The sequence below is a fragment of the Platalea leucorodia genome, assembly GCF_965183815.1.
Source record: "Platalea leucorodia genome assembly, chromosome: 14".
In the NCBI taxonomy this organism is placed as follows: domain Eukaryota; kingdom Metazoa; phylum Chordata; class Aves; order Pelecaniformes; family Threskiornithidae; genus Platalea; species Platalea leucorodia.
In genome coordinates, this window is record NC_138836.1 from 9,820,998 (window position 1) to 9,844,415 (window position 23,418).

Genomic DNA, 23,418 nt, shown 5'->3' on the forward strand with positions numbered 1-23,418 from the left:
TCTAAATTTGAAGGTTAGTTTGTGTTAAGATAGTATACAGGTTGTGCTGTCATGCTTGCTTAAACCTAACAAGATGTATTTCCCGATGCCCCATCTTACCAAGGTGACTGTTGTTAGACAGATCAAATTTGCCTATTTCCAAAAAGCGCCCGTGTCGAGCAAGACAACGCAAACTGGCTTGGAGCTTCTCTTCTGCCAAGGAATTTAGCACAAGGTTGACACCTGCAATGAAAGGAGAAGCAACTCTTTAATAAACTCAACTCTGCTGAGAGCCTAAGCCTGTTTTCTTGTGACTCATTCCAGCAACTGGATAATGAGGCATAGTTGACAAAAGAAAGAAAAATATTCCTTGAACTTACCTTTTCCATTGGTAACTCGCAGTATATGTTGCTCAAAGTTAGTATTTCGGGAGCTGGCAAAGCTATTAGCATCCAGCTGTGGGAATCTTGCTTGGAGATACTCACGTTTCTCAGTGGAGCCTGGAAGTAGAAGACAAGCTGAATGATGCCAGTCCTCTTACGTTAAGTTTTTTATGATGAAACAGCCTATTTTCACCTGCGCATCTTTTCCCGAGAACTCTAAGTCTGAGCAGTCATCAAGCACTGGCTTCAAAGCCCTCAGGCTCTCAACGTGTCAAACCTTAGGACAAAGGCTGTCTAGTTGTTACTGCTCATTTATGAGCTAGAGCACAGACCAGAAACAGACCAAGCCTTACAATGGATACACACTCTTTGATCACATTACTGAATTTAAAATGAAGAAGCCTTGATCTTCTTCCATAGTTTTGATTATATAGTGTACAGAGGTAGATAAATTTGTCTGCGTTGTGGAAATTTCAAGCACACAGTCGGTAGCTGTATTTACCATTTATCCTGTTCTCAGTCTAGAACTAGATCAACATTACAGGAGATCATATTGGGAGAAAAAAGGATATATATAAATATGTATTTTCATATATAAACATATGTGCGCACACACACACACACACATTTCCTCTCTCTATTTATTATATATTAAATATTATATCTCCCCCTGCCCCCCAACACTGGGCCCTCAGTACTCACCTACAGTAGCAAAGACACGGCAGCCCATGCTCAGGGCAATGGCAATGGCTGCTTGGCCCACACCTCCTGAGCCAGAGTGAATAAGGATACTCTCACCCTTCTTCATACCACCTCGAATCACCAAAGCATAATAAGCTGTGGCATAAACTACAGGCACTGAAGCTGCTTCTTCCAGAGTCCTAAGGAGCAAAGTGAACCAGAAAAGAGATGTTTAGCATTGGAAAAAGAGTACTAGATTCTCCTGATGAAAACTGCTTTTCTGCAATGGAAAGGTTAAACTGCCAAGATAGACCAAAAAGTATAAATGGTGGTCAGTCATACAGCAGACTACCACAGCTACCAAGCACACCCAAGAGTTTCATCCTTCTGCAAAAATATTTTAGTAACTAACCAGTAACAACCAACACCGAAATCCCAGTGTACACTGAAACACATGGAGCCAAGAGCCCAAGAAAGAGATGAGAACCTTGTGCAAGCCACTGTACAAAAACCAGCGCTCAACTCCTGCAGTGAATCTAAGACAAATCCTACAGCTGCTCAGGAGACTATAACTCTGTTATCCTTTCCCAGAAGGGAATCTACCCATTGTGCAGTCCTCTGGTCTAATCAGGGCTGTCAGCCTCAGGCAGCAAGGCAAATCTTAACCACATACACAAACCAGAAAACAGAAGTTGACCTACCAGTTTTCAGGCACCTCCCACATAAACCTCTTGTCGCAGTCTACCACTGTAGCCAGCCCCTTTGCTGGCAGCAATCCCATCACCCTTCTTCCAGCCATGTCCCGTCCTGAGAACTCCATGCCCAGCATGCACTGCTGCAAAGCCCAGTTACCTGAAACGACGTAAGCATCTTTTACAAAGGAAATTTCTCTTCTAAAATCCCTTAGGTCAAGAATTTACTGCAACAGTAGTCCCTGAAAGTTGGAACCCCAGAGACAGAAAAAGAGCTGGGATTTGTCTACTATGTACATAGTTCATAAGTCACCATAGTTAATTTCTTGCTCTTAAGAGCAGGAGTAGCAGAAGAGGACTTGCTCTCATTATATCTTATACTCTTTATCCTTGATGATATTGGTTTAGTTTCCAGTTTTCATCTGAGAAATTTCATGGAAGTTTTTGAGGCAATTTTGTTCCTCTTTGAAAACGAACAATACATAAACTAGAAAGGATGATCACAGCAAAAATAGCTTTACTGCAAAACCTTAATTTTTGCAAACACCCATTTTAGGCAGAGACTAATCTCAGTCATGAAGGGAAACCCAGCCCTGGTCAAGTCGCCCATAAGAATCTCTAAATGCACTTTTTACATGTTCCGCCTCCCCTCCTTTCAATAGAGCTTTAAAACCATTCAACAGACATTACATTAACTCGTAACTCCCTATGAGGCAAGATACTATCACCTCCATTTTGTAGACAGGAGATTACTTCACCTTGCATTTTTCTCCCTTAAAAGCAAAGCATGTCCAGTAGCATGGCAGCATGGAACTTCAACATTCCCACCTTGGTATGTACCTTGCCCAGCTCTGGAACCTCCATCAAGTTTTTTGGTTTTGTTTTTTTTTTGTTTGTTTGTTTGGGGTTTTTTTGTTTAATTCTGCCATATGAAAAATAGGACTGCAACTGGAAGTAGAACTTAGGAGTTTTTGGTGTACAGTCCTGCAGCAGGGCTATACTTCCTTTTCAAAAGTATGCTTTCTTGCTGAACAAAAACTGATATATACTTTAGCCAGTGCATAACTAACATTCAGGAGATTATGCAAATAAGTTCTATAACAGTAATACATAAACAGATTTTCTTCTAGTGTAATTTTTAACTCACCAGGGATAGCATCTGGAGAAAGCTTTCCTGTGGCCAGCATGATGTCTCGGAAGTTGAGAGATGCATAATAGACTTTGCAGAGTTGAACATTGGGATTAGTTGTGTGGAAGTGTCGAAGAGGGGAGGCAATCCAGCGAAGAGATGAGAGGTCTCCACGAGTCAACACATTTACATAGGCATATTCTGTCAACTCCTGAGGTTGTGCTGCAGAAGAAGGAACAGTAAGAACTTTACACACATTAACACAGGCACACACTTTCTAGAGTGAGTAAATTCCTTGTGTAGTTGCTACCTCCTCCTCCTCCATTTGCTCTCCAGAAAGCCCTTTCTTACCCTGCAATTCTACCCATACCCCAAATAGCTCATCCCTCCTCCTGGCACCAGAGCATGCTACTGGTTGCTCTGAGCTGGAGCAGAAAAACTCTAAATTATCCATTAAAAAACAACAATAAAAATAATTGTAGGAACAATAGCTACTTGTTTTCTATTCAAAGTCCATTCAGACTCAAGGCCCTACAAGTGATCCTCAGACCGCAAAGGAGTTACCTTGCTGCAATGGGAGATGCCTGAAGGAGCCCCACTTCCCATCACGATACACATTCATCACCAGGTCCCTCTGAACAATCTTCTGCATCTCCAGGGAAGACAGACTTGTGGGTGGGACAGCTGATGAAGGGTTCAAGTTGGAGATAAACACACACCTAGAAGCCAAGAGTTGTCATTTTGTTTGCTTTGCTATAGGCCTGAAAAGAAGCTAATGCAAAAATATCTCATCTCTAACCGTGACTCAAGGGCATGCTTACGTACCTGATTCTGTGGCCTTCTGCTTCAAGGCGGAGGCAGTTCACCATTCCCAAAATTCCTGAGTTCCAACAACTGGTGGCAGTCAACCACACAGGCTGATCCGTTGGGTCAGCCAAGATCTCCTACAGGACAAACCCCAAACGGTTTTACTAGGAACCACAGAAAGGAAACAGCCCTTGTATCCTTAAGGCAGAGATTAATAACTTCTATTTTAAGAAAAGTAACGAAAACACCCCCACACCCACACCACACCCTTCTTTTAACACTGCTAAATATCTCATTTAGAAAGTGTAACAGTTTGGAAATTCAGATATCTAAGACACAGGAGTTCTCACCTTTAAGGATTCAACCCACATATAATGGGGCTCATCTACTGGCAGAAAAATTGGTTTTTTGGCAGGGGCCTGCCGGCGACACAGGAAAATAACAGAGCCAAAGAACGACTTCTTCATGGCAATCAGATTCAGTGAGGCTTTGCTGAATAAGCCCTCCCACTGTGCCTGTCAAATCAGGTAAAATAACACTTAACAGGAAAGTCATAAGTCAGTTAAAAATACAAGTCACATCTATACTTCACGTTGAGTCTCCTCAAAGACGGCTTCACCAGGAAAAACAGGCACTGTCCACCTCTTTCTTGCTTTTGCTTGAAATCTTGGCATCTACTCTGTATTGTCGCAATACAAATATATATCTGATTAACATAACAGTATTTTATCCGTGTCTAGACTATTCCTCCTTCCCTAAAAGATCCTCAGAAAGCAGTAGTACAAGTATCTCAAAGCCCTGGTTAGGGAACTAGTCTTACCACACTACCACGGGTGCAAAAAACAGACAGCATGGTCACTGCTCAAGTCCCATAGGGTATTTTAACGTGTCTAGAATTTAATTCTAGCAGTAAGTAAGGCACACCTCCAGAGACAAACAGAACGTACAGATTCCAACACAGAAAATAACACAAGTGGAAACACTGAGTTTAGGTGTTACCAGTCTATCTCACATAAGCCCTGTCTGTAATTGAAAAAGTAAAGTGGGACAGAGGAAACCTGAAAAATGAAGTCACCCAAATCCTTCAGCTGCAGGGGAGTGGGGAGAAGCAACCAACCACTAGCAGGGAAGAAGCACCTATACACATAAGTTACACTGAAATAGCATTTCAGAAAAACAAGAGAATTAAAATGCATATATGGCATATCCAGGAACACTGAAGCTCTACTATCTGAATGAAATAAAGATGACTGCAGGCTCTTAGAAAAGCATCCATTTGCTTTTCATATGCCAGGCACAAAACAGTGAAAGGTTTTTACAGCATGATCCCTTATATCAAGGACTAGGGACAGTGTCTCTGTCTAGAAAACCTTAAGAACTATATTTAGTCCTGCCCATTCTCACCTGCGTAGTATCATTTTCTTTACAGAATGTGCATTAAACTTACATGTATCTTATCCAAGGGATTTGCTAATACCAGGCTACTGACACTTATGATAGATCTAGGTTTTAAGTTATCAGCTTCAGTAGCATCTCAGTCTTCTTTTTATCCCCCCTCTTCACTGGGTCAGATGCAAACCCAAAGAACTCACCCTTTCTTCTCAAATGTCCTTGAAAAAAATCTTTGCAGAAAGTGAAGGGCTAGAATCCATGTCATTGCAAAATTCAAAACCCAACTACCACACTCCGGAATTATAAATAGAGAAGTTAAATTATTAGAAGTGCTACTCTCTTTCCTATTCCAAAACAAGAGTGAGAGACTACAGCCACTCAAATCGGGAAGAACGCATATGTTCTGTAGAGGGGCAGTTTCCCAGTACTGCTTAGTCTAACAACTGCCAAGAGGAAGTGATGTCCCCGTTCCCACCCTTACCCTAGCCACCCACTCTCCTCCTCTTGTGTCAGCATTGGCATTAGTTCATCTGCATGTTACACTGGTTTGCACATACAAAGCAGACACCCTGCCCCCCTTATTTTGCTGTATCTCATTATGGGATCAGATAAAGTGGGGAGGAAGGGAAGGAAGGAGAGAAAAAAAAAAAAAAGAAAAGTAAAAGAGAAAAGCCTTCCTTTCTGGGAGCACTTCAATGTTAGAAGAACTTAACTAGTTCGTAAAGTCTCCCTCCCAGCAGCGATATCAAAAAGAGCAGCGATATTCTGATACTGAAGCATTTTAGGATCCTACAGTGATAAAGCTGCACCCCACCCAACAACGCAGCACATTATTTTAGCTATAAAGCAATAGTCTTAGCTGGTGTTTTCATACAGATTATATAGACATACAAGTGACAATGAATAATTTTCAATGCATTAAGGCTTTCCTGACTCAACTCCCAGTTTACTCTAACCTAATATGTGGAAATTCACAACTCTCTGAAGAAGTGTTTATTACATATTCCTGCAGAGGGCCTCAATGAAGAGCGATGTAAGTGATATCTACTCAACATTCATCACAAGAGCATCTGCCAGCAGCAGACTCCAGACTATCCAGGACGCTTACCTCGCTCAGGAAGCTGTGTTTCTGCTGTAGGTCTGGACTTGTAAGGAAACTGACTATTTCTCCAAGAGTTTCTCCTTTAAGAAGGGTGTGTAGCAAAATAAACCCTCCTTCTTTCACTGCAGCTGCCAAATTCGATAGAATTTCAGTGGTGTTTCCTAGTACGCTACTTGAACAGTTGTATACCACCAGGTCAGCATTGGTTAGATTTTCAGAGGGAAGGCTAGATGGATCCCACTGGCTAAACCTAACTTCATCCTCTTGTAGCTTCATTTCATTAGCTGAAAGAGTTTCCAGGATGCGGTCAGTGGCAATGTAGTCCGCCTGCAACCGGAGCTCAGTATTCAGAACGCTTTTGACACGAGACAACAGATGTCCGCTTCCTGCAAGAGCCTGTGAGAAAAGAAGGGGAAGGAAAAGGGGAAACCAAGTTGAAACATGAATGATATCCAGAATTTTAACTGGAACAATAAAAGTATGCCATCAGGTTACTGGAAGGCCTGGAAACGCTAGCTATGGTCCCATCCCAGGCTTCCAACTAACCTCTACTATCTTGATCCTGGGAGCGGTCATGTTCTCCAATGCCACATCCAGGCAAGTCCTCAACTCTGAAGAATCTAGTAATCCATTGAGAAGAGGGTCATCCTGGAGGTGCATTTTTTCTTGAGTCACAATCTGTTGCAGCTCAGAAAGGAGGTTTCCGTTCAGTTCCAGACGGCAGATTTCAGCAAGGATATGCTGAAGGCCCTTCTGTATGGGTGAGGACTTTTCAGCAGCCACTGCAGTTCCCAGTCCGGGGATGACTAATTTGACCCCATGCACCGCCACCTTAGCCTGTAAGTTCTGGATCAGATCTACAGAATAGAAGGGGAAATGAAAGAGTCAGATTTTCCAAAGATTTTTCTTTTCCTCTTTGCCCCCATTTGCTATACCAGCTGATCAGCACCACAAATCACAGCACCTTGTATCATTAGCCTAGCCACAAAGATATAGCGCACGCTCCTGTACATTCATGTGATTATGTATTGCGCAGTAGTTGCAGCCCCCCAAACAAGTAGGCTTTGTGGCAAGACAGTCTAACACACTGAAATTACCTGTGGCAAGACTCTGACTGAAAGAGGGCAACTAACAGAAAACCTCTGACTGATTTAGGGAGTTGTGGAGAGAAACTGTAAATTTCCACAGACATTAAAGTACTTTTTTGCTTTCTAACCAGATGCAAAATGGCTCATCCTGACTGAGATCAGAAACAGCATTACAAAAAAATACAATAAAAATCTCACTACAGCATATGTAAAAAACTTTGGGGACAGTATTTGGACACTGTAGAAAAAAAGAGAAATCTTTAAAAGCTATTGCCAAATCAAAGCATGAGCGTGAAGACACTTTACCAATATAGCACGACAAAATTGCTGTCTCAGGATATAGCATCACTAGGAGTAAGAACTTCAAAAAAATAGTAGTTTTGTTCCCTTTGATGAAAAGGCACTTAGATGAGCTGAGTGGATGTCTCCCCATCCAGAGAGCACTGTAGTAGGTGACCAGTGTCACAATAAACTAAGCTGCTCCTATTCTATTATTGCAGCAAACAAACTTTTTTTTGGCATGCCTCACTAAACCACTTTCCCTCCTTGGATATGCTCTTGTGCCCAACAACCAAATGGGAACAGACACATCAGCTTACCCATCTTGGCAGTTCATGGGGGGAAAAAACAAAACAAGAAAGCTAAAGACTTGAGGAAGTAGGATGTCCCGTCAGCGTCTGAAGCAACTAGGCTAGATTTCTCCTTAAAGATGATGATTTGAGCCTCACTGCTTGCAGAGGGGGTTGTGCCATCTGACACCACATTGACTGTTAGAGAAGGGTAGATGCCCCTCCCCACAGCTTTACTCCTACCCACATTCTAGAGATACCTCAGGTAGAAGTAGCTTTTAGCTTCTAGCAAGTGTACAGGCATAAGACTCCTGCCGAAGTCTTCTACAGAGACCGACACTTTATTTCTTGGATGTTCTGAAGTAGTATGAATAGCTTCTCTCAGACATTTGTCAGGCTGAAAGATTCCCCTAGAGTGACAAGAAACAAATCCCACTCTACCTTTGCAGTGCTCCAGATAGTCATGAAGAGGGACACTGGAAGACAAACAGTTATTCTCGGTATAGGGCACAAAGCAGAATTTTTCCAGGGTGGGAGGGATCTGTTCCTGTTGCCGTCGTGGTGCCACAGAAGAATGAGCACCACTGATCTGAACACCTCCTGCTTTAATTGTATTAAGACAGCAGTCCATGACAACATCAAAAGCTGAAAGACAGGAAAAAACCATAAGTTTGCATCAAACGCTAAGTATTTTATTCAAAGTGATCAGATGAACAGTGCTACATCAGTGTTACAGAAGCTGCAGAATAGCTTATAGACTAAGAGTGCCCCCCAAAGTCCATCCTACTTCTTAGAAGTCATACATTCATCCACAGAGCAGTCAAAGCAACTAGCAAAAGCCCAAGCATGAGAGACATTACCTTCTACATTGTCCTGGTACTGGCACACCTGCTCTTGATGCAGCACTGGGTCAATACACAGTGAGCGAATCCTGGTGGGTAAGCGTAGAGCGTGCCCAGCCTCATTTAAGACAATTATATGTAGCAGGCAGTCAAGGAAGGTCACCCAGTTCCCATTCCACAGAGCTTTCCCTCTGCTTGCTGCAGAAGAAGAGGAAGGGGAAGTTTCACTGTGATTTTGTCATTCAGCAGATGCCAGAAGTCACTGCTTATCAAACGCAAAGTCTGCTGTATGTACCCAGCTTCCCCTGTCAACTCCAGTAGCCAGTTCTACCCTGGAGATAACAGCTTTCCCCGTGCTCTGTCAGAACACTTGCTTGTCCTCCATTACCACACAAAGTACAATTACAGCACAAAGCACAGCCAGATGGACCATTAATACAAATGGAATTAGAAGATCAAGTATTAATCATTACAATAACCATGATCATCATTCTTCTATAGAAAGTAAATTCACCATCACTGTTGCATTCCAGAATGCCCTGGAAATTTGGTCCATAATTATATCCACGCAGATGCAGCTCTTGGTAAACGTCTTCTTTCAAGAGGCCGTGCTCTGAGCTCTTGTCTACTTGAGTCTGAAAGCCAGCTAGCTGGTTATGGAAGTCCTTCAGAGCAGCGCCTTCTAGGACGGAAATCTTCCCTGATGGGCACAGTGGCAAGAATAAGAATCATCAGTGTCCACAAATAATGGATTTTAGTAGGACAGTGCATACACTTACACTTCCTTCACTTACCACTCACAGTCAGAGTCCCATTCCCTGACACCTCAAAGCAGCGGGAAGCAGGCATGACTCTTACTTCCAGCTTTACTAATCCTGCAAGAAACATTGAGGAAGACAGGACTGTGAGATCATTCATTCCTACCATACTCGAGCAGAGCTTTCTCTTTCACTATTTCCAGACTCACTGCACACAACATGGAATAAAGACGACCACGATATGTGCTACTTGACTGTACGAATTCACTTCTTCGTTCAGTCATGTTGCACTCTTCTTTATATTCTGTGTTCCTCCTCACTTTCCCCCTGCATTTCTTTCCTCCCACTCCCTTCATCTTCATTACACAGTTTTGCAGTTGTACCAGCACTCCTCACTCACCCTTTTTGGGAAGGATAGTTGCCTGATGAATTGTGACTTCTTCAAACGTAACAGCCATTTGCTCCATAGCCATGCCAAGAGACCGTGCCAGAGTTCGCCAAGCCAGCACCAGGTACCCAGTTGCTGGGTACAGGATTCTGCCATCAATGCAGTGATCAACCAAGTAATGGTCAGGAGAGTCAGGACTCGCATCTGTCAAAGAATAAAAAGCAGAACAAAAATAATACAAACCGTAATAAAGAGGTCTTTTCCCCTCAATGTCTATAAGAGGCTCTAGTGGTTTCCCCGACTATCCTGCCTGGCAACATGCAGCTCTTAAAACTACTGTGAGTCTGAATCAAGACAGTTTCTTGCTCTATTCATATTCTTTCATCCCATTTCAGAAGCAGATCCAGTCTTTTTCAATCCAAATGAAACCAAACATTAAGCTTCAGAAGATGGCTTCTAGGATATTGTTTTGAGTATCCTTCTACTTTTACAAAAGAAATGCAGAGGTAAAGCAGGAAAGAGACAACAAACAAACTCAAACAGGCAACACACCAATATTGTAGACTGTAGCAGATGCAGAGCCTTTGGAAGCTGGTAGAAAATCTTCAGCTTTTGGAACATACCAGTCCTGGCTGTGGTCCCACTTGACGTATGGAGAAATAAGAGGTGTTCCCACTGGGACAGGGTATTCCACAGGTGGGAACAAGTTATTTCCAAGAACATTTATCCTAGAAAGACAAAAAGGATCAAGACACTGGGGGGGGGGGACAGGGCAGGAGAGAAAAAAAGGGGGAAAAAATTGACCATAATACTTAGAGGTCAGACAGTAATTGGTCTTGGGCTCCACGTCTGAGATTTCTCCAGGAGTACCATGAACACTTACTGCAGTCAAATTTGCAATTCTAACAGTCTACAAGATGCAAAGTTTATTTCCAAGAGCTAGTTCCAGGTTCCTAGGCCTCTAGAATGGGACTCCTTCTCTTTAAAAGGCACCTTCCCAGCCCAAGCAGTCTCTAACCCAAGGCAACATTTCATAAGTGAGCATGTTAGCTCTGTAAAGCACAGATGTAAACACCATTTTTTCCAGGTTTGTTGAAGGAGTATTTCAATCCTTGTGAAGAGATGCATGCTAGCTAAGAGACTTGAATTCTCTCCTAACTGATACCCCCACTCACCCTCCTCCCTTAGTCTCCTTACCCAGTTAAATGAATCTTTCCCATCTGTGTTAGGAAGAACTCCAAGTTATTTTTGTGCTCTTTCTTCATCAAAGGTAGAATGGTGCAAGTTGATTTCAAAGTTCTCCTCAAGATACCCTGGTCAAGTAGAGTCCATGAATTACTGTTGGAAGGCATTACTTACTACTTTGTTTCTCAATTTTTCTCTATAGATCTCAAAACCACTCCTGTTTCTGCGCCAAGAGTTCTGGGCTAGGTGCTAGAATGTACACCATTTTAACAGATAAGAGGAAGAGCAGCACAATACCCTTCCAGCAACCCAAGAAGTGGCACATCTGGTAAAGCAGAACCTATGTAATATTCATGAAATTCTGCCAAAACACAATCTCCCTTTCCCAAGCAGATTGTCAAGTGGAATCAAAAGCTGCACTTCAAGAACTGCAAGATCACCCTCTCAAGCCTCCCACTCGCGTGTGCACACGCCCCCACCCCCCCACCACACACAGCTTAGGCCCTTACTCCCAGGAGCAGCCCTTTTTAGTCTGAAGCATCCTAGAGCATTTTCCAAGCAACAGCTATTAAATCAAAAAACACAGCCCTGAACATCTGACCCAACTTGTATCTTCTCTTCAATTTGATCCCATGGTCTTTAAATGGGAGAAAGAAGGCGGGGGGTGTGGGGAGAAAACCAGAACACTCTCAAATCCAGCTGATGAAGTCTTTAGTCACTTGCGTTAGAGTCCAGAATTGTACGATGATTTTAACATGAAGTGTAAAGTCTTTTTATAGAGAAAAATATCTGCCTAATTTAAAAGCTCTGCCCTGATTCTCCCTTCAGGTCACTTTCTAAGCATAAGTAAGACTAACGTGACATAATAAATATACATCAGATTGGAACTCGGAAGCACTGTGTAACTATTAAACTTGATTCACAAGTAATTACAATTCTTCTTAAGACTTTTCTCCTCTTGCATGCCACAGACCAATTAAAAGAAGACCAGTCCTTGAGACTTAAGAGACAGGCACAAGACCACAGCAGTGATCTTGTGGAGCAAGTGCATCCTAATATACCTCATGTTCTGCATCCTCTACCATGGAGCTAATTTCACAAAGATCAACTCTTATGGGGCGGGGAAAAAGGAATAATGATCTGATCATTAGGGGAAAGGAGTTTATGAAGAGAGAAAGCTCCTGTAGGCTCAGACTACTTGGTCTAGGAGTAGAGGGGAAAACCTCACTACGAGCCACCACCTAAGACAAGAACTTCAAGTTCAGTGTACAGATGGTGATAACAGATTTTCCATAGAGAAGGCCTGCTAGTCTTGAAATTCTCCCCCCACCCCAGTTTTTGCACACACTCTCCATTAGATCCAAACAATGAAATGCTTTTCTTACTCATGGCACAGTTCACAGAGCTGACTATCAGCTGTCCGAAATACATGGCAATGAATAAAGGCAACAATGTGAATGTCTGAATGAGGAAGTGGTAGTGTGTTGGGATTATTATTATTTTTTAATATTAACATACACCCCACTCCCAAAAAAGACCCCGAACCAAAGAAAAATAATCACACAAAACCCCACAAAAAAAAAAAACCATCAAGAAAGCGTTAAAACTGGGAAAGACTCCAAAGTGCTTGAGGGAGAAAGTGTTCTCAGAACTGGGCGGGGGGGAAGCAGTGTTCCCTAGTCCTCAGGCCCTCAATCTCCCTCCTGCAGCAGCATATCAATATAGTACCATACTGACGCAATCAAATACAATACCTGCAAAAGAGCATGCGGAGCAATCTCTACCACAACAGCATTCTCTGGAATATGCTTCAGACCTTCGTGGAACAGCACTGGACTCACTAGGTTGTTCACATAATACTCTGCAGAGGAATTCTTAGCCAGATCACTCTGCCACTGAGATTCAGGGACAGATGTACTGATCCATCGTGCTGAACGAGGTTTAGGGTGTGGAATGACCTACAGACAGACAAGGAAGAGGGACAGGAGGAAGTTACATGTCACAGATAACAAGCATTTTTCTCAGCTTGATTGCTCAGGACAGCCTTCTGCTTGAGACCATAGGACTTCACACCTTAGGTCTCACAGAGGTCTACATGCTCTTCAAGTTCCTTCTCCTCCTAAAGAAGGAAAGCCCATTAAGCTCAACACCACCTATACTCAAATCCAGGTGCCTGAGCATAACCCATGCGAGCCATAGTTTGGCAACATTACCTTTTTCAGGGCACTGAGCAGCGCTGGTGCAATAGATGCCATGTAACGGGAATGAAATGCGACTCCAGCACTGCGCACCTCCTTTGCGAACACACCATCCTTTTTCAGTTTGGCCACAAACTCATTCACAGCATCCTAAGAGGAGGAATATAAGTCAACTAAAAATAAAAGCTCACAATGTATTTGGGATCTGTATGAGTCACTGTACTCCCCCCATGCCCTTCATCACTTGCCACATAAGGGAAGCTACATCTAGGACAAGATAGTTGTCCTTCTCAGTTCTATAATTTATCACTCATTATGCCCATGACTATAAGACTATTCAGCATAAGAGATCTTTTATTACTGAGGCATTAATATCACTTCCTCTCACAGAATATTTGAGTGTTTAAGTTTATACAAAGCACCATGTCCCCTCCCACCACTTCAATCCAGCTCCCCTTTGCAAGCAGCTGAGCTTTAACTCAGCTTCATGGTTTCTTCAAACCAGAACTTGACGGGTCCCAGTCACAACTCGGATATGCACAGTATCAATTCCTTGCTCACCAGAGGCCCGCTAATAGTGACGGTATCTTCAGAGTTGTGACAGGCTGGTGCCACATTTGGAGGACAGCACTGCTTACACTCCTCCCATGTCAGACCTGCAGAAGGACGACACAAGTGTTTCTAGCAGCGAGCCCCATAAGGGGAGGCAATCTTAACTGCACAATTACTGCACTTAATTCAGCATCTGCAAAACTGGGAAGGATTCTTAAGAGAAAGAGGGACATGCCCCCTGCAAAAGCTAAGGATATTTACCTCAGGGCTTTAACATGACATTTATCACTGTGATATCAAGCACAAGAACAGAGGACTGAATCTTTGTACCATCCCATTAAGGGATGGGGTGGAAGGAACCCACAGACTTTCAAAGAAGCTACAGAATTGGTTGTTTTGTCTCATCTTGCCCTTAGCAATCCAAGCTAGAACGGGAGAGGGAACACGTGAGCTTGACTCACAGAAACCGAGAGCCACAAAACAGCTATAGAAATCAACAACTCTAGTAGCTTAAACTAGCTTAACACGTGCAGCATCTGGTCATATATTACATGGATACAAGCCACAGGAAGAACTTGACCTCAACGTCAGATTATGAAAAACATTATATGCAGCACTCCAAGATAAATTCTGTGATAAGCGTCATGTATTTCATATCAAGGAAAAGAAAGCTAAATTAGGTAGGTAATCCTTTGTAGCATTAAAGTAAGAAGTCTAGGATTATAACAAGTGATCTAGTCATCAAACATACTGCACTAGACCTGCAACAGCTGGTCTCTTAAGTATTTCAGTTTTTAATTGACCACTGCATCCAATAATAAGAAGCAGAACAACAACAATGCTACCAATAATAGTTTTAAACATTAAGTCACCATGAAGGCACACCATGAAGACAAACTGCTGGGTCCAAAGCTCAAAATTTCACCCAATAGTGGGCAAAACTATATGACTTACAGAAACACTGAGCAAAGCTTGTTCAGGAGAAAGCTTCTTCCTAAGTGCTATTAGGCCCAAGTAAGTTCTAATGGCATTAAGTTCCACTAGCCAGTTGCCCACTACATGCTTACGGGTTTCACATCTCATTACTCTTGCAGACAGTCAGAAATATCTCTATTTTTTTTTTTAGAATTTAAATATATATGTATGTATACACACACACACGTATCAAGAGACAAAAACCCCAGTGCCTTAGGTTTTCACCTCTCTTTTCAAGGAGGTTATTTATCAGGCCTCTGTCATTGGTCACCTACCAATACATCTCTCCATTTCCACTTAGTTTTGGTTCAATTACCAAAATTCTGCCATGTTCCAGGTCAGAGATTACTACCATGATATCAACTTCAATATTTAATAACCTGTTCTACATCAGAAGAAAAAGAAGAGGCCAACAGGAGCCAAAATTTCACAGACAGAATTGTCTCCGCCAACACATTTCAGAGCCCAATTTCATCCCAATGCCACACAACAGAGATCAAACGTACTTTCCTGTATCGCTCTTTCAGTAAGGGTATACCTACCAACAGCAGCCATTGCTCCTGGGGGCAATTTGGCCTCTTTAACGCATTGTCCCCGCCAATAAGCGGCAAGAATGGCTTCTTCATGACTTAAGGAGTTATCTGCATAGGCACAAACTACTTCTCCCACCGAGTGGCCCAAAATCCCATCAGGTTGCAGACCTGCAGCCTTCAGCATATCAATCTGGGCAATCTGCAAGGAAAAGGAGGATTAGCGATTCCATGCCAGAGTAAGGAGGCGTCAGGCCTCAAAGGCATACGGCAGGAGTGAGTACATTACAAAATGGCTTTTTGGTAGAGACGTTCTTCTTGGCCTCACTGCTTTTTTTTTCCCCCCTCACAACTGCAGCTCCAGCCTTATTTCAAAACAATCCCAAGAATCATTATGTGACTCCAGTATTGTTTGGGCCTCTCCACTACATAGCTTTCCACTAAGAAGGTTATTTCCAACAACAGCAGGTTGCCAAGAGCATGTCTGTACGAAGTAAGAGGCAAGACCAGCTTTCCAGATCACTTTAAAAGCTCTGCCTCTAGTTTGTTAAGAAACAATGAATCCCACATTGACACCCAGAATTAAAAAGAGACTTCATTTAGCATAATGTAGTTCCTTTGCAGAACCAATTTTTGAAAGGCATTCTGTGGAACCTTGTTCCTTGGCACAAACATTTACATAAAACTTAAGAAATTCCTTAGTCTCTTAAAAGGAGAAGCTGCCCAACATACATACACAGATACGGACACAAATCAGTTTAGATCAAGCTTCCATTAATTGGTATAAAGTGTTACCAGCCAAACAGACACACTAGCAGAGCATGCTTATGTGGACTAAGTCCATGACTCCCTCCACCAGTCATTTGAGTCTTACCTGAATAGCAGCTAGTCCAACAAATGAATGGACAATGTCATCAAAAGTGTTCTCATCTGCTTGCATAAGCAGGTCTGAGACCTTTAGGCCTGTGGTCTTCAAAGCCTCGTCCGAGCGCAATATAGACTGACGAAACAAATCCAACTTCATAAGGCTCAGGCCCATACCTTTCCACTGTGATCCCATGCCTGCAGGATAGGCAAGGAGAAAGTGAGCTTTAGTAACGCTCCGTAAAAGGAGTGGACATCACGCACTTGCTCTGGCAGTGAAAGAATTCTATCTAAGAACAAAATGTACATTTCTAAGATCCTGTAAATTAGGCATTGCTTTTTATTTTCCTGGACTTTGCTATCATTAGAAGATAGCAAAGTTGGAAGGATTAGATAAAACACAGGAAACATGAGTCTTCTAGACATATCACAGGGCTGCAAGATATTTCCTCATGCTAGAGTAGAAAACAACAAGAGCACAGAATCCAATTGCTCAAGCCACAGATCTACAGAGGAAGGCAGAAGCCTGGACCCACTGCTGCACACCTACCTGAGCAGACGTACCAGAGCGGTCTATCAGATGCTTGAACTTGCTGAACCTCTTTTATGTCACTGTCAGTGCCAACAAGCGTGTAGCCCCTGTAGGGCATGGAGGATACACGAACTCCAGAGATATCACTGAGCAGGCTTACAAATGGGCTGCATCCTCCATGTTTTCTGCTCGCTTCAATTAGTACTTCCACAGCTTCCTGGGTTCTGCCACAAAGTTGAACCAGTCTTGGGGTGTTACAAGTCTCCAGAGGCTGGCGTTTATTCTTATTTGGCCTCAGAATGACATGAGCATTAGCACCCCCAAAGCCAAAAGAGCTGATACCAACAAAGCCACCTTTCACTGGCGTTGGTTTACAAACTACCTCCAAAGAGCCATTGCATAAGGCAGGTACAGCTGGATTTGAGGTATTGAAATGAATATTTGGAGCCCACAGCCCATGTTCCAGAGAGAGAACGACCTGGAAGGAAAAAAAAAAAAAAAAAAAGTGTTCTGTGCTCCACATTTTCTTGTAATAAACTTTATTTTGTTGTTATTGTTTTATTATAAATGACCACGTAGCATACGCTAACACAACTCTCTTTATGTCTGTATAAAGGGACACTTCACAGAACAGCATTATTGATGTTACTGAGGTAGTACCTATTTAGGGACATGGGTTAGTGGTGGACTTGGCAGTGCTGGGTTAACTGTTGGACTTGATGATCTTAAAGGTCTTTTCCAACCTAAACAATTCTACTTGACCTAGGCACATTTTAAGTCCGTGCAGGAAGCCAGCAGTGAAGGCGAGGGTGGTAGCTTTCAGTTTAGCTTCCAGACCCTTCCTAACTGGAAAGCCATGCAGTCTTGCTGGAAAAGCAGCCTGGCTACTAAGCATATAGAACAGAATCATAGCATCGTTTCATATCACGTCTTCTTTCCCCCCTTTCAGATCCTGTCCTGTCATCACACTCTGTTTCATCTCGCCCCAGTCACACAGAGCCAACACACGCTCTTCCTTATCACAAGGAATGCTTCCATTTCTGCCTTTGCTGCAAAAGAGCCAAGCCAAAGCACTGGTAAGGGAGTTTGCTTGCTGCTTCACACCCATTTGTTGTCATCTTGATCCAAAAAAGAAGGAACAACAGACTGGTCGGAACTGGCAGAGTCAAAGGGAAGTACAGAAACAGCGTGAGAGTTAGAATAGCTGTGCCAAAAAAATCAAGAGCTCCCTTCTCTCAGCAGCATCTCTACGAACAGCCCATGACACCAAGCCCATACTCCTCTGTAGCACAAGTCCGGGAAATCACAGTTGCAAACACTCAGTGCTCTGTATGTTTGGCAGCTCCTTCATCACCCCAAAACCGTCAGAGAAACAGATATTGGTTTGGGAACTGTTCTTCCAAGTTGACTATCAGACATGGCAGCCTGCCTGGGAGAACAATCAGCATAAATGCATGATTTCAACTCCAGTCAGCATGTTTGAAGTTGCAGTGACCCAAGTATCTTCATGCACACTGTCCTACACCTACAATACTATGCACTATGGACTTGCTGTTGCTTTACACAGCATACATATTTGTACTTTCACGTCTGCCATGGCTTCTACACATGTTTGAGAGTACAGTACAGTAAGTGTACACCAGAGCCACCAAGAAGCTTTGTCTTTGCTGTACTGCAAGTAATTAGACAGGCTGAGTAGTTCAAAGGTGCAGGTGAGTCTTCCCTCCCTCACTAGAATTCAACTAAAGTGGTCTTGGCAAGCCCTCATTTCTTTCCTACCTATCCACATCATTAATGGATTCTCTTCAAGTCTGAAATCAGATACTTTCAAGATCTATTTTCCTAACTGACTTCTCACATATAAGAGCATTTTATGGAATTCCAGAAGAAAACCTTTACAGAAACTGCAGACTTCCTGAGGCAGTTGCTGTCTAAGAGACAGTGGCCTTGGTGTAGTTTCTGGCTTGGTCTCAAGGACGCTTGATCTGCCATTCCGATTAACTTCCAAACCTTAAAATACAAAGTGCTGCCCAACTTTCAAAGAACTGAAAAGAGAGACAGCGCTTCCAACATCTTTCCAAAGCTTCAGGTGCTTTCAAAGATGTCAGATCTGGAAATGAGACCTAACACAAAAGTATACCAAAAAGATATTCTAGCAGGCATGATGGGTGCCATGGGATCTTGCCTGCAGCTCTAAGTTCTGATACAAAGGTGAGAAAACTGATGAAAAAAAAGAGTGAGAAAACATGGTGTCAGAGAAGTCTTCAAAAAGAAATTGTGGCTATTGTCTTTGCAGTTCTGCATCCTCTAAGAAACGCAGACAGGGAAACAGTACCTCAAAGTTATGATCCTGTCCTGACAGATCACAGCAGAACTGCACTAAACAAACTGTTCATAACTTACAACACAGTACGGATGGAGAGGTTTGTTTTATGACTCAGTTATCATTCCTTCTATGAAGGTGTCAGTCTGAGGGATAGAGGTGCTAAAAAAAGTAAGCTTTCCTCTACAGAGAGACAGGCACAGCGTCTCCATGATTTATTTGCAGATGAGGCTATTCACAGCAAGTGTATGTATTCAGGTCACAATAACCACTTTAAAGAGCCTAAAATTCTAGCAGTGATAGTGTACACGACTTCAATTTCCATGGCTCTAAGGCTGTCAGTAATAGGCTTACAACCAAGTGTGAACATTAGCTAGCTCTCTGCTAAGCAGTTTAGCAGCCAGAACCAACAGATAGTTGTCTTGGCAACCAGCCTACTAACTACTGCTGTAGGCAGACAATCAGTTATTCAAGCTGCTAGCCTCATCCCAAAAAGAATTCACCTGGCTTCTTGCCAACACAAGAGAAGAGGAAGAGATGATACATCCCTGACAAACAGCCAGAAGGATCAGCTACTCTTTTGGCACTGAAAGCCCACACTGCCTCTTATCTTTGGTCATTGCCAACTACTCCAAACATTTAAATCCCTCACCTTGTACGCCCCCCAAATCCAAATGACTTACAGCAGAGTTCTGTTGGAAGGTCCAGTGTAAGGATAATCAATAAAGTGATCCCAAAGCCTTTATTCTGAGCAGATTCATGCTCCTGTAGAATTCAGTAGGAAGGGGGAGCTAAAGTGGGTGGGTGGACGTGCACACATTTGTGTGTGCACAAAGTGGAGGGCCACCTGGGCATTCATCTCCAGCTTGCAGACTAGCCACCTGAGCTTTTAAAAGTATTTGCAGGTGAAGCAAGAAGTAGGTAATTAATGAGAATCACCTCAGTTCTTCTCATTACCAGCGAACATCTTATCCTGGATCAGCACAAGTTTTCCTTCAAGCAAACATTAAAAGCCCCCACACTGTTGTGTTCCCCTCCTCCCCCAATTTTCCTTCTCAAGCCACCCGTTACCTTGGCTAATGCAGCAAGCCCAGAGGCAGGCTCTGAATGACCCATGTTTGACTTGCTTGATCCAATCAACAGTGGCTTTCTCTCACACTGACAGAAGACACTTGCAATGCTATTTACTTCCTCTGGATCTCCAACCTAGTAGGAAGAGAATCAGAATGGCTATTAGCTAGCACTTCCAAAACACACCACAGAAGAGAAATCCGAAAGATTAAGATGTTTGGGCAAAATCCGAAAGTGGTGAAGCAGTACATATTCTACTAACTCGTAGAAGGGAGAAATATAGTTCATTTTGGAAAAACAAAGAATAACTTGATGGAGAAGTGTGGCAAGTAATGCAAGGGAGAAAATAAGGGGGACAAACACTCCAAACCCAAAGGGGCCATGCTGACCTTGGTGCCTGTCCCATGAGCTTCAATATACTCCACTTCTTCAGGTTTAATACCGCGTTCTCTGTACAAGCTGCTGACCAACTGCTGCTGCATGTCTCCAGATGGGAATGTCACACCTAGGACCAAAGTTGCCATTAATTCCTCTCTCTTATCAAATGCTTCCTGTTCCGCTTTTAGTACCCTCTCAACTGCTTGAGACTACCAGGTCCAAGAAAACCAAGAGAGACTTTTTCAGGATTTACACCAATGTTCTTAGCACCAAACACAATAAGCCTCTCAGGCTCTTTGGATGAAGAGCAGAGGAACCAGAAACGAACCTAAAGCAAGAGTTACACTAGTGTGGGGCGATACTGGTTAACAGATACTAGAAGATGTCTAGATCAAGCAGAATGTGTGAAACTTGGTATCTCCATAACTGGAGAGCGGGAGAAATGGGACAGCAGTAGGGAAAGAGCCTTATAGTCATAAACACCACCTACATTTCTACAATCAATGCAGAAGTTATTGTAGAGATGTCCCGAGGAAGGCTAAACTAGCAACAGGACATTCCTGTTACTTTGTACAGTAGAAACCACCACTTGTCTCCTTCAACTTCTTTACAAAATAGGGTCCTGAACTTTGTGTTACCATAGCAGAAAAAGAAAAAACCCAAACAATAAGAAACCTTCACACATTGAAAGAAGAATCTCACAACAGCCCATTTTTTATGACAGAGACTCTAGACTGAACAGTGCTGTAGGCATCTCACTTTTCAGAGGCTCAAGGCATACCTTGCTCCTTAAAGCCATCAGTGTTAGTTCCAGCATTGACTACTGTGGCATAGATCCGCTTAGCCATAGATCTCTTGGTTAAAAGAACGAACATGGCAGCTTCAGAGCGACAATATCCATTGCCTGAGAACAAGGAGAGAAGAACAAGTCACTAATTCTGCTTTACTTTGAATAAAAGTTGCACAACACAACATGCAGTATGGTCATCTCATTCCTGAGCTACCACTTACAACAGACAGCTTTGAGAATATGACATATCCATTTCCCTTTTTTTTTTAAAGAAGAAAAAAAAAAAAAGTCCTAGAAAGGCTCGCTGCTCATCACAAATGATGACAGAAAGTTCCCATCAAGAGACACCTATTTCCCCTCCCCAATGGCTGAGGAACGAACCATATAGTTTCTTCCCCACATAGTTTTCCAGGTTCAATGCAGCATGCAACACAGATCAGGTCTAGGGTATGTCCCAAACAGTGCCCCCAGGAACAACTACGAGGCCAGCTCTTTGCTGTATTACAAGGGTATCTGGTCACAGACTCCACAATAAGTTCCTCTCATACAACATGACAACCTTTTGTACTAATGCCTTACCTGAAGCATCAAAAGCCTTGCAGGCGCCATCAGAAGAAAGCATGCCCAGTTTCAGGAACTGCACAGAAGAGCCGGGTTTCAGCAAAAGGTTGACCCCTCCTACCAGGGCTGCACTGCACCATCCATGATAAATTGCCTTATAAGCATTTTCCAGAGCCACGAGACTAGAGGAGCAGGCCGTGTCAATAGTTATGCTTGGTCCTTAGGGAACAGAAAGGGAAAACAAAAAAAGCTGTTTTTTACTCTTTATTTCCTAGAGTTGCTTTTCAAAGACTACAGGATGGGATCACAAAAGAAACATTAAAAAAAAAAAAGTTAAATAAGAGCTGATTCAGAACATAACTGGTAATCCTGATACAGCGGGAGACAAGAATCACCATCTCTGCCTGCTTACCAGGTAACAAGGGATGAGAAAGGTAGAAAAAAATTGCAAACAGTTTGGCTTTAAGAGTATTTTTAAAAATTCCATCTGTGTCTCCATCAAAAAAAGACTGTAGCTTCACAGGCAGGTCTCATCTATTTCCCCATTCTCACCAATAAAAATCCCTCCCCCTTCCTGGTGCTACCCTTGCCATTCTCTCTGTTGCTCTTCAGAGCAGTTCCTATCCCTCCGCTCTTATCTTCAATGCCACACACAGTTCAAGTCATGTCTATGCCTTCAATTACATCATTGGGGTGGCTCGCCCACTTTTTCCACTTTACTCAAAAAGAGCTAACTGTTCCGGTCAGTTTGTCTCTGGGCTAGCTGACTTCTACATAGCTTGATACCAAATAGCAGTCCAAAGGCAGGAATGGACCTAGGCCTTTTTATTAAGGCCTCCTGATATCATCATCTTTCAGATGAATGCCAGCTATGCCCAGCAGCAGCAACTGAGTTACAAAGCCTTACAATGAGTCTTATCACACAGTTACAATACATTTGCTACTTCTCATATGCTTCCTTGCAATAGTTGCATGCTACTTTCTCATCCCAAGAGGGATCTACGTCATCACATCCATCCCACTCCTCTGCAGAAACTGTGGTACAATCATGCTCAAATTGCAACTGCTGATCAGCATCGACAGGTTTGGGGACACTTACCTTTTAAGTCATAAAAGAAGGAAATTCTGTTGGCAAGCATAGCACGCTGGCAGCCAAGCAAACTGTATCCCGAAATCTCTTCTGGATCTCGGGTAAAGGCTTCAGAAGCGTCTGTCACAGAGGCACCAACCCATACACCCGTGTCCGAGCCACGGAGGGTGGCCGGATTAATACCTATGAGGATATTGGAAGGTAGATTACAGTAGGCAAACTCATAACGAGGGACAAACTGGAGAGATATCAGGTACGCTGGCACCAGTTCATTAAATACTACTTAGTGTCCCTTTCTGGCAGGCCTGCAGCATTGTTCCCTTACCTATAGTTACCTTATATCTGTTTCAGTTGCAGACCTTAAAAGTCTTACTGCAGGGTCCACCACAACTTTGGTATCGGCTTTGGGCCAGAGCACACTGTGCCTGGAGACAGCTTTTCAGCTTAGCTGGGCATGGCTAGAGTCTTGTGTAAAAAAGCGTATGGACTATGAAAGACATAAATGCTGATCAGATAAGCTAACAGCTGACTTCCAGTGCAGAGAAAAGGAGCGGACTGA

At 42.9% G+C, this 23,418-nt stretch overlaps 1 protein-coding gene across 1 annotated transcript in view; it reads right to left on the reverse strand.

Annotated features, from left to right (window-relative positions):
• Nucleotides 1–23,418, reverse strand: part of FASN (fatty acid synthase) — a 43,470-nt gene that overhangs the window by 11,788 nt on the left and 8,264 nt on the right. The window contains exons 4-31 of the mRNA XM_082326707.1: nucleotides 22,869–23,042; nucleotides 21,788–21,988; nucleotides 21,200–21,322; nucleotides 20,430–20,545; nucleotides 20,041–20,175; nucleotides 16,665–17,124; nucleotides 16,125–16,312; nucleotides 15,263–15,452; nucleotides 13,755–13,849; nucleotides 13,209–13,343; nucleotides 12,750–12,953; nucleotides 11,008–11,123; nucleotides 10,363–10,538; nucleotides 9,823–10,014; nucleotides 9,459–9,539; nucleotides 9,179–9,364; nucleotides 8,683–8,862; nucleotides 8,264–8,467; nucleotides 6,712–7,022; nucleotides 6,172–6,561; nucleotides 4,022–4,186; nucleotides 3,690–3,808; nucleotides 3,429–3,583; nucleotides 2,883–3,086; nucleotides 1,745–1,895; nucleotides 1,065–1,243; nucleotides 360–479; nucleotides 100–222 (exon numbers count right to left, since the gene is read on the reverse strand). Coding sequence (XP_082182833.1) covers nucleotides 100–222; nucleotides 360–479; nucleotides 1,065–1,243; nucleotides 1,745–1,895; nucleotides 2,883–3,086; nucleotides 3,429–3,583; nucleotides 3,690–3,808; nucleotides 4,022–4,186; nucleotides 6,172–6,561; nucleotides 6,712–7,022; nucleotides 8,264–8,467; nucleotides 8,683–8,862; nucleotides 9,179–9,364; nucleotides 9,459–9,539; nucleotides 9,823–10,014; nucleotides 10,363–10,538; nucleotides 11,008–11,123; nucleotides 12,750–12,953; nucleotides 13,209–13,343; nucleotides 13,755–13,849; nucleotides 15,263–15,452; nucleotides 16,125–16,312; nucleotides 16,665–17,124; nucleotides 20,041–20,175; nucleotides 20,430–20,545; nucleotides 21,200–21,322; nucleotides 21,788–21,988; nucleotides 22,869–23,042 — 5,073 coding nt within the window. The remainder of the gene's footprint in view (nucleotides 1–99; nucleotides 223–359; nucleotides 480–1,064; nucleotides 1,244–1,744; nucleotides 1,896–2,882; nucleotides 3,087–3,428; nucleotides 3,584–3,689; nucleotides 3,809–4,021; nucleotides 4,187–6,171; nucleotides 6,562–6,711; nucleotides 7,023–8,263; nucleotides 8,468–8,682; nucleotides 8,863–9,178; nucleotides 9,365–9,458; nucleotides 9,540–9,822; nucleotides 10,015–10,362; nucleotides 10,539–11,007; nucleotides 11,124–12,749; nucleotides 12,954–13,208; nucleotides 13,344–13,754; nucleotides 13,850–15,262; nucleotides 15,453–16,124; nucleotides 16,313–16,664; nucleotides 17,125–20,040; nucleotides 20,176–20,429; nucleotides 20,546–21,199; nucleotides 21,323–21,787; nucleotides 21,989–22,868; nucleotides 23,043–23,418) is intronic.